A 13,236-nucleotide genomic window follows, 5' to 3' on the forward strand; every position below is an offset into this window, starting at 1 on the left:
CCATGGCAATAGACTGCAGGCGGTTAGTTTTTTTGTTTAATTACTTTTTCCCTAAATTCGGCCCATGATGTTTTTGCTTCCTCCTAGAGGAACTTTTGTAATAGTAAAATTTTGAGTTTCTTCAAAACTTCTATAGAAAATACTTTTTAGTGTGTTAGAAGTTCAAATCAAGTGTTTTTGGAAAATGTCCGTATGGATGTGTGTGTGTGTGTGTGTATGTATACTGTAATATTTCTGAAACTACTTTGTCAATGTCAATAAAATTTGACATGCATATATATTTTTGGATTCTTAAGTATATTTTTTATGGCCATTTTTTGATTTTTAAAAACACTATTTTCAGTTTTTTTTCAATCATCCCATTGTTACAAGCAATTCAGCTATAATGCATTTGAAAGAGAATAAAATTACCTACTTTTCCTCGTTTGGTGCTCGGGATGACCGCTTTGTTCGGCAGATAAAATTAAAAAGGCGATTTTTTTTTTTTTAATTCATATCTCTATCAACTAAACGTCATAACCTCGCAAAAAAAATTATGTCAATGGGTCACGTGTCAAACTATACCCCATTAATATTTCAAATGATTTGACTACTTATGTTTTCAGTAATAAATCGAAAACAGAAAAAAATGAGTTTTTTTGTGCCTCGATTACGGACTTCAAACCCCTATGGCTCGTAAGATATCAAGGTAAGATATCTGCTGTTAAAATTTTGAAACGACTCCATCAAGCGGTTTTCAACTAGAGCTAAAATGTAAAAATCGTTTTCTTGAAAATTGCGCGAGCGACCTATCTAATGAATAACCTGCTGTTTTGATGGTTAGGTTGGTTAGGAACACAACAAAATCGACGACAGTGTTCGTATTCTATAATAAGAAAACAGAGGGGTCTGCAAACTTTTGGACAATGAACTATCCAAAATTTGTATTAAATTGTGTATCGCCAAAAATCGCCTCATACATTAGCAAGCAGATATATAGATATATTAAAACAATATTTTATTTATTGGACTTATAAATTCAGTTGGAGGAGGCTACGTGCCAATGAATTGGCAGCGGTTTTTCAATTTGTATCGAATGCGCGCAAACAGTAATCATAGGGGAAAATAGGAGTTTATGCATTTTAACGAACAGCTCGCTTATTAAGGCAGTAACGCCGAATTAGAGCGCTGAAAAATGTACGAAAAGTAAATAGAACGCCGCTCGCACCAAAGTCAAAGGGCTCTTTTATTGGTGTGATCAATCTCGCAAGCTCCCGGCCGCGCCGGCAGTATTCAAATGTTTAATCGCGTAATTTGGCCCCGCGCGCGAGCGAAAATTGAAATTTTCCGATTAAAAACGCTCGCCCGCACCTTCAGGGCCCCCGAATATTCTGGCCGCTGCGAAATTACGTCTTTCCGGAAATTCGCGGTGTACTCGGTCGGCTTTCAAAAAAGCTCGAAGAATTTCGAGTAACGCCGGCAATGTTTTATTAAACCGCGACCGGTAGCAGCTAAATCAACAACAACGTCCGCCCTTCAGAGCCGGGTCCCTGCGCGTCAAAACGAAAGCGTATTATCGATCTAAAGCAAAAACGCTCGGCCCGACGCTTTTTATTAGTTTCACCCAGTTGAGAGAGCAAACACGTGTGCGCAGCGAGAGAACTCCGAACAGAGCGAGGAAAGAGAGAAAAGAGAGAAAAGAGCGGAGCGCAGTCGTTCGTTATTCCCCTTCATTCCGGTACAAGCAATCGCGCGTACATAAAAGCTCGGGACTAAATTATTTCCCCCGCTCGAATCGCCCTAGCCCGGCTCTCGGATAAAACGAAACAAGAGTCAAACAGCAATAAACATAGTTTTCTCTCTCTCTCGCTCGCTCGCCCTGCACCGATGGCCGGGCGGAAAGGGCGGCGCGCAATCAGCATCCTCTTCTGGACGGGAGCCGGGAAAATCCGAGGAAAATCCAGCCCGCTTCGCTCTCTCGCTCTTGGTACACAGGCGAACGCACACAGCGTCCGAAGAAGTTCGACTGGCCGTAAAGAGCTGCTCCGACAGTGGGGCAGCGGCGGCGGCGGCGGCGGCGCCGTGGGTGGCAAATGGAAATTTCGATCTGGGATATAAACACGCTCGCGCACACGTGCGACGGGCGAGATAGATAGTCCGGCCGAAAGGGAGAAATGGACGGGAGAAAAAAGGCGAGCGGGAATGAGGTGTGCGTGCGGTTTTTAAGGCTCGCCGGCACGCAGCGTTAAGAGGAATTAACATTCGAGCTGCCCGTGTGTTTTGCTATTCCAACTGGAGCGGGTCAACTGAAACTTTGGCTCGGCTTGGCAACTCGGCCGCCCGGCGCTAGACACACCATATAACCCAGTTCGCTGCAAAAACAGCCTCGGCGATATTCTCGGCCCGGGCAAAAAGCGCCTCGTACTCGCACTCGGAGTAGCAATCCGCACGCGGTTATCGAGATTCCGAATGGGCGAGCGAATAAGCATCTCGTAATGAAATCCTCTATGCGCAACGCGTGTCAAAAGTGCGCGCACGTACGCGGATCGAAGCGGAATCGCGCGCGCGCGCGAGCGTCCCCGAGAGTCATCTCTCCGGCGGAATCGGACGAGGGAAGCCAGCAGCGGCAGCAGTGGGACATTATACGGGCCGACGTATACCGAGCGCGTGCATATGTATGTGTCAGGCGGTCGGCCGTCCGCACTCCCGTGGGGGGACGCGCATAGGGGTCGGCCTCATTTTATGCAAATCGCACGGAAACGCCTGTTAGGTGTCCGGTGGCTGCGCGCCGAGACACGCCATACATACCTATACGAGTCCGATGAAAATTCATGCGCCCACCGGCTCCCTGCGCGACACACACCCACCCACACGCGCTCGCGCGCTTTGTCTCTCTCTCGCTCTCTCTCTCTCTCTCTCGGCTATTCCCTCCTCAGCTGCTCCCGATAGACTCGGCAGTCCGCAGCGTTTCTTTCGCCGCTGAATATTTATGCGCCTAACGATACCGATCTCATGTTAGAAAGATGAGGGCGATCGCGAGGCCGACGAAGATGACGATGAGGCCGGTCGCGCGAGTGCGTGCGAATCCACGCGCCCTCGCGGCGAACTGGGTCGCGACGATTTTACTCGTCTGCTCGCAATTCCGGGCCGGTTAATGCCAGCGGGCAATTGGATGGAATTGATTTTATTGGAGCGCGGCTGTCTGGGAGCATCCGTCTTATGCGCGTCCATCCCACTTGCATTGCAGATGCCAAGATTTAGTCCGCCGGCCCGGCCGTTAAGCTTTCATGCGGCTGTTTCGCAGATGCCCCGAGAGCACGTCGTCGGTTTGCGTGATTGGATTTTATTTGTGCCGCCGCGCTCCGAGTGGGATGAAAGGGAGCGGCACTTACCTCGCCTGCGGTCCGCCGCTGGAGGAAGGAGAAGGGAGAAGGGAGAAGGGAGAAAGCACACAGAGCGACGTCTAATGTTAACATCAAGTTTATTCTTTTTTTTTTCTTCTGTACATTGCATCTCAATTCATAGTCATATACAGTACATTATGTCGTAATTACCTTATACATTATGTCGTAATTATACGAAGCGAATAACTACTATGTACACTGAATAATCCACTATCGATGAACCAAGCCCTCTCATCGAAGCAGCTACGTTAATGGTAAAGTGCGTACCCTACGTGTAGGTATATCGACGCGCATGTACTGTAAACCGTACCCTATCTCTCGCTGCACACGCTCTGCAGTCTGCACACTTACGCGCTATACACTCATATAACAAATAATCTCTGTCTCTTGTTCTCTCCTTTTTGTGATCCTACGGTAGCGGTATTTCGTTTTCGTGTTTCCACCCCGCACGCACACTGACGAGAGAGCGAGAGAGCCGGAGGGAGGCTGGTAACGCGGCATTGCGCTCTTATTTTTCCGCGCCCACGCGGCACGCCGGCAGAGGAGTATTTCATTAAGACCAGTTGAATTATTATGCCGCGCGTCCTTCTGCGTATGCGAAAGAGGCAAGTGTTGCTTCTGAATAGAAAGCGCCGCGCCGTCGGCGGCGATAAATTTCATTTCGCGCTGCGTGACGAGGCTCGCAGGCAGCTCGGAGGTCAAGAGACTTCAGTCGGGAGAAAGGGCCTCGCTCTCCATTAGCGAGCTTCTTCGGGGCCAAGTTTTTGTCGAAACCGCGGAAGCGCGAGCGCGTAAATAACGAAACACGCGCAGCGCAAAAAGGAGGGCCGAAATTACGTCGCCACTTACGGTGATTAAGATGCGCAGGGGAGTAAATCCCGGGGAATTTATCGCCGCTGCTATAATGGTATTGTCGCGCTGCATGCCCGACCCTCTCGCTCTCTCGCTCGCGCCGCTGCGGCTTGACCGAGCGACGACTTATTCCGAGGCCGCGGGCGAGTTAGAATTTTCGATCCTCCATCCTCTTCGACTCGCGACAGCTAGCAGCCTCGACGGTACACGGACTATACGTTATGTTACTTATGTTATGTTATACGTAGACGCTACGATGACCAACATTCGCGTGAAACAGAGAGCGATTATATTCGACGTGTGTATATATATATATATAGTCGAGTGTTTGACCGACAACGCCGCTGTAAAAAACATCCTTAGGATCTGCGTTACACGGGACACAGCGTGTAATCTCGAACTTGACACTTGGTATATGGCGCCCAACGACGACACACGTCACACGTAAAAAACAAGGGTGCGGCCGGGCGTACAGGTCTTGTCATATTTACAGAAAGAGTCGCCGAGAACATGCTGGCGCGTTATCGGCTCTTGTGCGGAGCACAGCCCCTTTAAACTCCGCGCAGTGCCTACTCCTGCATCGTCTCTCTCCGGAATTTCTTCCTCTTCCTGCAGCTACTGGCTTGGCACAGCAGCAGCAGCGCCGTATACTCGAGCGGGCGGAAAGCGATTATATGCGCGTGCCTTTGTTCGCCAGACGCTGAATACGTGTGTGTGTGTGTGTGTGTGTGTGTGAGAGAGAGAGCTGCAGTGCAGCGCAGCGCGGAGCGGGAGACCGCGCGAGAATATTTCGCGAGAGGTAAGCAACTTCTTGAAGGGGGCGGGAGGATGTGCGCCAGCTCCTATCGGAATATTCCTCGGTAATAAGAGCGGAACGTTATACGGCCCGCGGCGGAGCTTTAGCGCGCGACGGAGAGTTGTTGTTCCTCGGCGCTTTCTTTCTCTCCTTCTGCGGCACCGCGTGCTCGCAATCGCACACGCATCGAACTCGGAAATTTATGCGCGAAGCGGCGCGTAAACGAGTTATACCCGCTGCCACGTCACGTTCCGCCGGCCGCCTGATCTATTCTAAGCTGTTTAAAGTTGCGCGATGCGATTAGCAAAGTTCCCTTCCGCGCCGGGCCCCCCCCCCCTCCCAGAACTTGGAATTGGCTCGGGTCATTGGATATGTGTGTGCGGGGGCGCCGCTCTGTGTTATTGCGAGGGCGTTTTCGCTGAATTTCACACGTCCTTTTTCCCGCAGGCGCCTAACGAGCCGCTGTCGCCGCGAACGAGCTCGTATCGGTGGAAAGCGGAAACGTCGAACGGAGAGCGATAAAACTTGATGAATCACGCGGCGGGAAAAGAAGCGGATTGGAATGGCCGATGACTCGAGCGGGCTACCCATCGGCGAATTAGCATCGCTCTCCGCGCCGCGCCGGGGCTAATTAAAACGGTAAGCTCCAGTTAAATAAAGCCAATGAAGAAAGCCGTTCGCCCCGAGCCGAGTGGGAGGAAGAGCGCGCCGGGAAAGCAGTGTGCGCACGTGTGCCTACTATTGCGTGGACGTTTGCGCGGCTGTGTCTGCTCTCCCGAGCAAACGGCCGCTGCTGCTTTTCCCCGCCGGCGCACACTCGGGCAGGGAGGACAGCGATCGGCGGCACACTCCAGCCGCCGAGCGAGCAAAGCAGCTCGCCCTGGCCCGTCTTGCGGCCGCCTCGTCGTCGTCGCCGTCTCACTGTTCAGCTCAATAGCCGGGCGGGCACAATGGACGCGAGGAGGAGCAGCGGCAGCAGCAGTCGGTCGTTGGAGCGGGCGTCGAGGCCGGCGCCGTGCTGCATCGCCGCTGGATGCTCGCCTGCAATTCAGAGTTGCCGGGATTACGTCAAACCGGATGCTCATTACCGGCCGCCAGCGTTTAAGCGCCGACGAGGAGTCGTGCTCGTTAGCCCGCCGCTCTTCGCGCCCGGTCTGACCGTGCCGGGGCTCGTTCTACTGCCGCGGGCTTTTTCGATGCGCATTCTGGATATACCGCGCCGCTCGATTTCACGAATGATTATACGCGACGACATGTCTTTGCTCCGGCCGGCGGATTAATTGATCGCCGCTCTCTTTTTCTTTCGCCCGACTCGCGCGCCGCCTCAAATTCAGCCGGGCGCCGGTTATTTTTCGCTCATCGAGTTTCAAAGGGGCAGTTTGTAAACCGAGCGCCGGGCGCGCTACGCGGAAATCCCATTTATTCGAATTACCGTGCAAAACGTGTTAGCATTATTGCGCCCGTTAGCTCGCGCGCGCTTGCGGAAATCTTCTTCGTCAATTAGTTTGAATTAACAAAGGCGCAAACAATTATAAAAGCAATTTCCATCTACCTTTTGCGATGCTTAAAGCAAAATCCATATCCATTACTCCGGCGGCCCGCGCGACAAAAAGAGGCAGTCGGAGCGTGCGCGGGCAGAGAGAGAGAGAGAGAGAGAGAGAGAGAGAGAGAGAAAGAGAGAGAGGGAGCAGGGAGGGAAACAGCCAAGAGGGACAGTGTCTTGAACGCGCAAAGCGTAACTCGATCGGTAAAGTAAGCCTTCTCCCCATTGTTCTCGCGAGTCCCAGCGTTATTATGAGCGAGCTCCGCGCGCAAGTTGGCCGAGAGCAGCTCGAGCGCGAAAGTTTATTTACTCCCGTTTTAAAATACGGGCCAGCGGCTCGATACAATGAGCTCCGCGGAGCAGTTTCCGCGTATTAATTGGGTGCGAAAAACTTACCGTTCAGCACGTGGACGACGACGGTGGCGCGGGCGGCCTTGCTGGATACGCAGCTGTAATTGCCGCTGTCGCCGAGGGAGGCCCGCGTTATCAGGAGCTTGCTCGTCGTGCCGATCTTCGACTTCTCCGTCTCGAGCGAGACGCCGCCCCTGCGAACAAAGCGCCGGCTCTTAATTGCCGCCGACTATACTGCGGGAGCTTTGATTTATCGCTACGAGTGCGCCAAATAATTCTTTGATTAATTGCGCGGCCGGGGATTCCCCGTTCTTTCGGGCCCGGAGTCTTTCCTCCGCGCCGGGTATTAGGGGGCGTATTATGGAGCGGACGGACGGTAAGTTGTTGCCGCCGCGCTGATAGCGGGATTTCGTGCGCCGACTCTATACTGGCTACCTATAGCTACATAGGTATACGGACGCCGCGGAGACTGCAGCGCTCATCGTTATCGGATTTCGCTCGCTCGCGGGGCATTACTTTTAAGGATCCGGCGCGCGGCTGCTTTTTGAATTTCGAGCGCCGTAAACACAGCCGGTCTTAATCCCGCCTTCGACATTAGCGGCGCCGCGAGAGGTTTGCTGTAAAAATTTATCTGGCGCGTAAAGCGCCGGTTACTTTGCGCGCTCGGCGCGACATTTTACACTTTATTTGAATAATGCCCGCGTATATATTCAAGAAAATTTAACGACCGCCATAAAAATGCGAAATGCATCGTTTGATGCGCGGGACGAAAATCGAGGTTAAAACTGGTATTGAGAAGTTCAGGCGCGGCGACAAAAGTTTTAAGTGCTTTTTAAAATTCAATTTTCGATCGCAATTGCGAGGCTCATCCGCGAGAGCTCGAAAAATCTGATCCGGCCCGACTTGTACAATGGCGCGCAGTGCCTAATTAAGGCACGTATATAGGCGCGCAAAAAAGCCTCGGAGCTCTGATTGAAAATCTCCGGCCGTAAATTCTTCACGATCTCATCGGTAAATGGCCGAATCGCATGTTCGCGCTCGCGGCCAAATGAGCCTTGCTAAAGCAAATTCCGATAATTAGAGACTTTTCAGGCGCTCTCGCAACAGCGGCGCCTCGATTTCAACATGCGCGCAGAGCCGCTAATTAGAGCCGCCGCGCCGTCGACGACGACGATATCGAATTAAGCCGCGTATTCTCGCAGTCCTCCTTTTTCCGCGGCATCGATTTTCCGCGTTCGTCCCGGGGAATCTTTTTTCTGGAAAAATTTCCTTGTTTACGCGACTGGCCGAGCAGAAAGTGCAGCGGTAGAAAGAATTATTGTATTAGCCCGCGGAAACGCGCTTTATTACGCCGAGGAATTTATGGCCGCAGCCTTGGATGCGCGACTCGCTGCTCGTAAAACATCGGGCCGCCGCGCGGACAGTTGGCTGAAAAGTTGCTTGCCTAATCGAAGTTTATAGGTCGACTCCGCGCAGTGTCCCGGGCTCGAATCGATTTTCCGATTTTCGTCCGCGTGACGCGCTTTGACGAATTCGAAAAAGTCCGCGGCGACTGCAGTAAAGGGGCGAGGAAAAAATGTTACGGGGCGCAGCGCCGGCAACTTCCTTTACTGCCCCCCGAGCTCGCGCAACTCGCTTAATCGAACTTTATACGTCGGCGGCTTCTTGCTTGTTTCGAAAAATTGCCCGATGTATCGATCTTCTTCCCGCTCAACCGCCGCGGCAGAGACCATAGAATTGTCGCTTTTAAAAGCACCGGGCAGCCTTAATATGCATTGGATTTACGGTCGTTAAGTTTTTAACGCCGTCCCGGCCGGGGAATTCGCAATAAAAAGCCGTGTTTCGCAGAATGCCATACATAGGCAAGCAGTCGTAAAGTGATTTTAAATTTTCAGCGAGCCGCCTGGGCGAGAATCAAAGCCGGCGCTCTTGAATGAAGGCGCGTGGAGGAAAAGGGGAGATGTCCGCTCACCTCGGTCCGTCGAAATCGATGACGGTGCCGGCGTGGTACCAAGTCACGTTGCTCGGCGGCACGCCCTGCGAGTTCACCATGCAGGTCAGGCTGATCGTGCTGCCCTTCCTCACGTACACCTCCTCCGTGCCCAAAATTTCCGCCTGGACGTCTGCGCCGGGAGAGGGGTCAGAACGAGTTTATCGACGGCCAACTCACAAACAATCGGTTAAACGTGCAAAATTATTGTGCGCCGAAACGTTTGCATAAGCTAGAGCCGACGCATTATTGCGTAATTAATTCAATAATGATTCAATATGATTATGAATAGATGCGCCGGGCACATCAATTCAGCTTCGCTCCGGTTCCCGGGCATTTATGCTACTTTTTCGTCCCGGCTCGTTATTTAGCGCGTAACGCTCCTCAAAACACTATAACTCTTTAATGGTAAGTGCCGCTTAAGAAGGTCGTAAAATACACCGACAGCTAAAAACTCGTAAAGCGTAGCTGCCGGCCGATAAAATTAGTCGGTACACAGTCGGACAGTAGTCGGAGTAAAAACAGCCGCGGCGGGGAATGATGAGCCGAAACGACCCAATTAAAGGTAACGCATTCGATGAGAACGCATAGTTCTGTGATAAAATCGGATTACGGCGCGCGGCTGTTGACCGTGCCGGGATAAATGTCGGCAGCGATAACGATTAATTCAACGCGCGATGTACTCTACTCTGCACACTTTTTCCCCGCGCGCGCGATACAATTTACTAATTGTCGCGTCGCGCGAAAAACACGCGAGCGAAAATCGAAGGGCAAAAAGCTTCTCCGACTGGCAAAACAACAAAGCGTGAATTTCCGCGTGCATTTCCATGCGGGCGGCGAAAATAAGAGCATGAAATGAGGGAAAAATAAGGGAAAAATAAAGGGAAAATAATACCAAGGCAAATGTTCGGCAGCTGCGCGCCGCCGAGTTCGACGTGCGACATGCGACATGCGACATGCAGTATATAGTAGTAAGTGAAATCCCACCTAGGACTCGGAGATAGACCGCCCTGTGTATTTTCGGCTCGGTGTTGACTTGGCACTCGTATATGCCCTCGTCCCTCGGCTGCACGTAATCTATTCGCAGATTCCAATCGTCCGAGGTGGCCGTATTACCGATAACGGTGAACCTCCCGTCGCTCGTGTACGTGATATCCATAGACGTCAAGATATGCAAATCCCTCTTTCTTATCCAGGACACCTGCAAGCGAGAGCGGGAGAAGCATTGCTACAGCCGAACATTGAAAATTCATCCCGGCCCCCATCCGTTCCCTCCCCTCCCTCGCAACTCATACTTCTTGCGCGGACTTCTTCCTCTCTCTCTCTCTCGCACTCGCGGCTCGATCTAATTCAATGTGTGTCGGGACGCCCCGGGCAATAATTCCCTTATCGGCTAACGAGGATCTTGATCCAAACCGCGCGGGATGTATTCCTGGTCTCGGCTCCTCGTCGCCGCTCGTTTTTCTCCTCGCTCTGCTCTCTTCGTTAGTCGCGGCGCGATCGATCTCTGCGGAAATTGAATTTTTCCAAGTTGCTTTTGTTTTCGCACGCGATACAAGCCCCTCTCTCTCTTCCACGAGCAAATCGATATATTGATAAATAGTTTCGCGGAGAGGAGCTCGCGCTTTCGACTTCGTCAAGACGCTTTGACTTAACGCGCCCAGGTGCTCGATGCTTCTTCGATAGAGCTACTTCGAAAACTCCAGAGTTTATCGACTCCCGCGCGATTTAGTACAGATTCCTTTGATCAGGGTGAAAGAAAAAAGTGCGCGCGCAGCGCGTTCTTGATGCATGAATAAAATTCAATCCGATATTCGCCCGGGAAGGGGGAAAGACATGTTTTCGGGGGAGAGCCGCCCGGAAAAAGTTCCTCCCCGCTTAACATGCAAACAAAGTGAGAGCAAATAGACGAGAGAGAGAGAGAGAGATTTTGAATGTAACTCGAATTTTCCTTGATTCATGGCCGCGAGTCACGTACGAGTTTACTTCTTCCCGTTAAGCATGATTCATGGTATTTTCCTACTAAATTATTTCCCTCGGCAAGTTTCGCCCGAATGACTGACGAATATCCGGAAAAACTTGAAAATCATTCGGATACGCGGCGTGCCGATACATTATAGTGATCAATCGCACCGAAATTTAATGAAAATTGAAAAATTCGTTCCGAGCGGCCGCGATGTTTGCGGAGCATTAAAAATATTATACCAGAGCCCTCGGCCGGTTTTAATTCATCCCCAAAGATTTGCATTAATTGCGTGACTGCATACACCGTATTTTAATAACCCACTTTTCTCAAGGCATTAAAGTCTTATATAACTCCGAGCTCTCCTTGTTTTTCTTAGCCCCTATTATTATTGGGAGGTCCGCAGCATGGCTTTGATCGGAGGATAAATATCATTAATTGCGCGGGAAACTTTGCGACGCCCATATCGAATCCCTCTGCAAGTCAATTTTTCACGACTCCGCAATTTTCACCGCGAGCTCGAAATATCGAAGTTTTGAAGGTTCCGCGAATATTCGCGTAAATCTCGAGGCATCGAACTCCATTAGCCCGTGGCGTTTATCGGTCACGATTAACATTTGAATAACAAATCAGTTTCACAGAGTCCGGCGGCGCGGGGCGTGGCATTCAATAAGTTCTCGTGTCGCGGGATGAATCAGCGATCGCGCGGCATAATAACGCGCATACGTCTCCGGCTAAAGCCGCAACAATGCCGCGCGCGCGCGCTCTCTCTCTCTCTCTCTCTCTCTCTCTCTCAACTCTCAGAGTCCTATCTGCGCGCGCGCGAGCAGGAAAAATGCGCCCACTTTGAAAGTCGAAATCCCTCGCTCCGTCACTGTCTGCGCTGATGCTGCGGGGACAGCTCGGAAATATACGCGCGACTCACCGTCCTGTTTCCAAGATTCTTAACCCTGCAGAGCAGCACGGCCGCTTGTCCGACGAGCGCGGTCACGTTCTCGGCGCCGTCGTCGGCGAAATGAGTCTTGCCGATAGTGGCCGCCGCCGCCGCCGTCGTCGCCGCCGTCGAGCTCGTCCGCTGCTGCTGTATGTGCTTGGCCGAGCTGCCACTGCTGCCGCCGCTGCCGCCGCTGCCGCCGCTGCCGCCGCTGTCCTCCCGCTTCTCGCCGGCGACCTCATCGATCAGCCGGAGACCGCCTCCTGGAAAAATGACCGGGCGATTTCCGCTTTACTCTCTCACTCTGTACACGCACGCGGGGCTCGATTTGAAAAGCAAATATTTTACATCGCGCGTAGTTAGCGAATTTTTCCTCCGCGCCGTCCGACGGAGTCATTTGTCGGCTCGCGATTTTTCCACGCCGCTCGAAGGTGATTTATGAATTTCCCCCCCCCCCACCCCGGTGCGTACTGCGTGCTGTGCAAATATTCGCTCGGATTAGGGGAAGTGTTCGAAAATTCGAAATGCCGGCTAAAAGGAACGCGCAAGAACTAATGAAATATCGGCGCAACTTTATTTTAATAACAAAGAGCAAGAGCCAGCGTGCGGGAGTTAAAAATGCAATTTCACTCCGTCGAGGCGCGCCTGAGTGGCGCGCGCCGGCGATAACGGACGTAACCTGATAACCGTTTTTCGGCCCGTCGATTCCCGCGAAAGAATACCGCTCGACGATGCGGCTCGCGCATTTTTTCCCCCGCAGAGGCTATATAATTCGCCTTTTTGCCGTCGGAATATCTGACTGATGGGATTGCGCGCCCCGATCGCACTCTCGCTTTTTTATTCCCCGCGCGGATCAAGCTCCCGAACCGATATTCCCCAGTCCTCTAGTCCTCTAGTCCTCTATTTGCCCCCGTCCGGTCCGTCTATTTTTTATTTTCTATTTCGTGCATCCATTAATTCGCGCGCGGAGGCGACATAAAAACCTTTGCGAAAAACAGGGCGCGCGCGGCTCTCGGTCAGAGAGCGCTTTCACAGTCGCGTGGACATTTTTATTTTCCCGCATTCCGGCGCCCCCGGCGGCCGACTGCGCGCATTCAGAGAGACAGCGCTACGAGAGCGATTTTAATATGCGATATGCGACTGGCCGCGAGCCTTCTGCTCGAGAGAGGAAGGAAGCCTTCCAAATTTTGATTGTCCCGACCGCGCGCTTTTTCGGCTGAGATTAGCCTCGGCAAATCGAGAGCCAGTCGTGGAAAGGGCAATTTTCGGAACGCCGAGCATTCTAACTCGGTAATGGATTGTCCGATTGCCTCGAAATTTCGCAATCCTGTTCCGCGCCGCTGCGTCTCTCGCAATTTGCTCTCGGAGCACTTTTTATTTGCCCCCGTAGCCCTTCAAGGAGACTATACTGCGTGCGCTCACCG

The 13,236-nt window shown here is 52.0% G+C and overlaps 1 protein-coding gene across 3 annotated transcripts in view; it reads right to left on the reverse strand.

Moving 5' to 3' along the window:
• Nucleotides 1–13,236, reverse strand: part of LOC100119616 (LHFPL tetraspan subfamily member 6 protein) — a 124,037-nt gene that overhangs the window by 103,536 nt on the left and 7,265 nt on the right. For 2 of the 3 annotated variants that reach the window (XR_004227144.2, XM_016983994.3), the window contains exons 2-5: nt 11,804–12,075; nt 9,903–10,116; nt 8,898–9,048; nt 6,971–7,119 (exon numbers count right to left, since the gene is read on the reverse strand). Coding sequence is in view for 2 of the 3 variants with exons in the window: in XM_016983994.3 (XP_016839483.1) it covers nt 6,971–7,119; nt 8,898–9,048; nt 9,903–10,116; nt 11,804–12,075 (786 nt within the window). In the remaining variant the exon portion in view is untranslated. Of the gene's footprint in view, nt 1–3,443; nt 6,073–6,970; nt 7,120–8,897; nt 9,049–9,902; nt 10,117–11,803; nt 12,076–13,236 lie in introns of those variants that run through there. The other variant, XM_001603305.6, reaches the window with a different exon arrangement.

This window comes from Nasonia vitripennis, chromosome 3 (assembly GCF_009193385.2).
Source record: "Nasonia vitripennis strain AsymCx chromosome 3, Nvit_psr_1.1, whole genome shotgun sequence".
NCBI classification, from domain to species: Eukaryota; Metazoa; Arthropoda; class Insecta; order Hymenoptera; family Pteromalidae; genus Nasonia; species Nasonia vitripennis.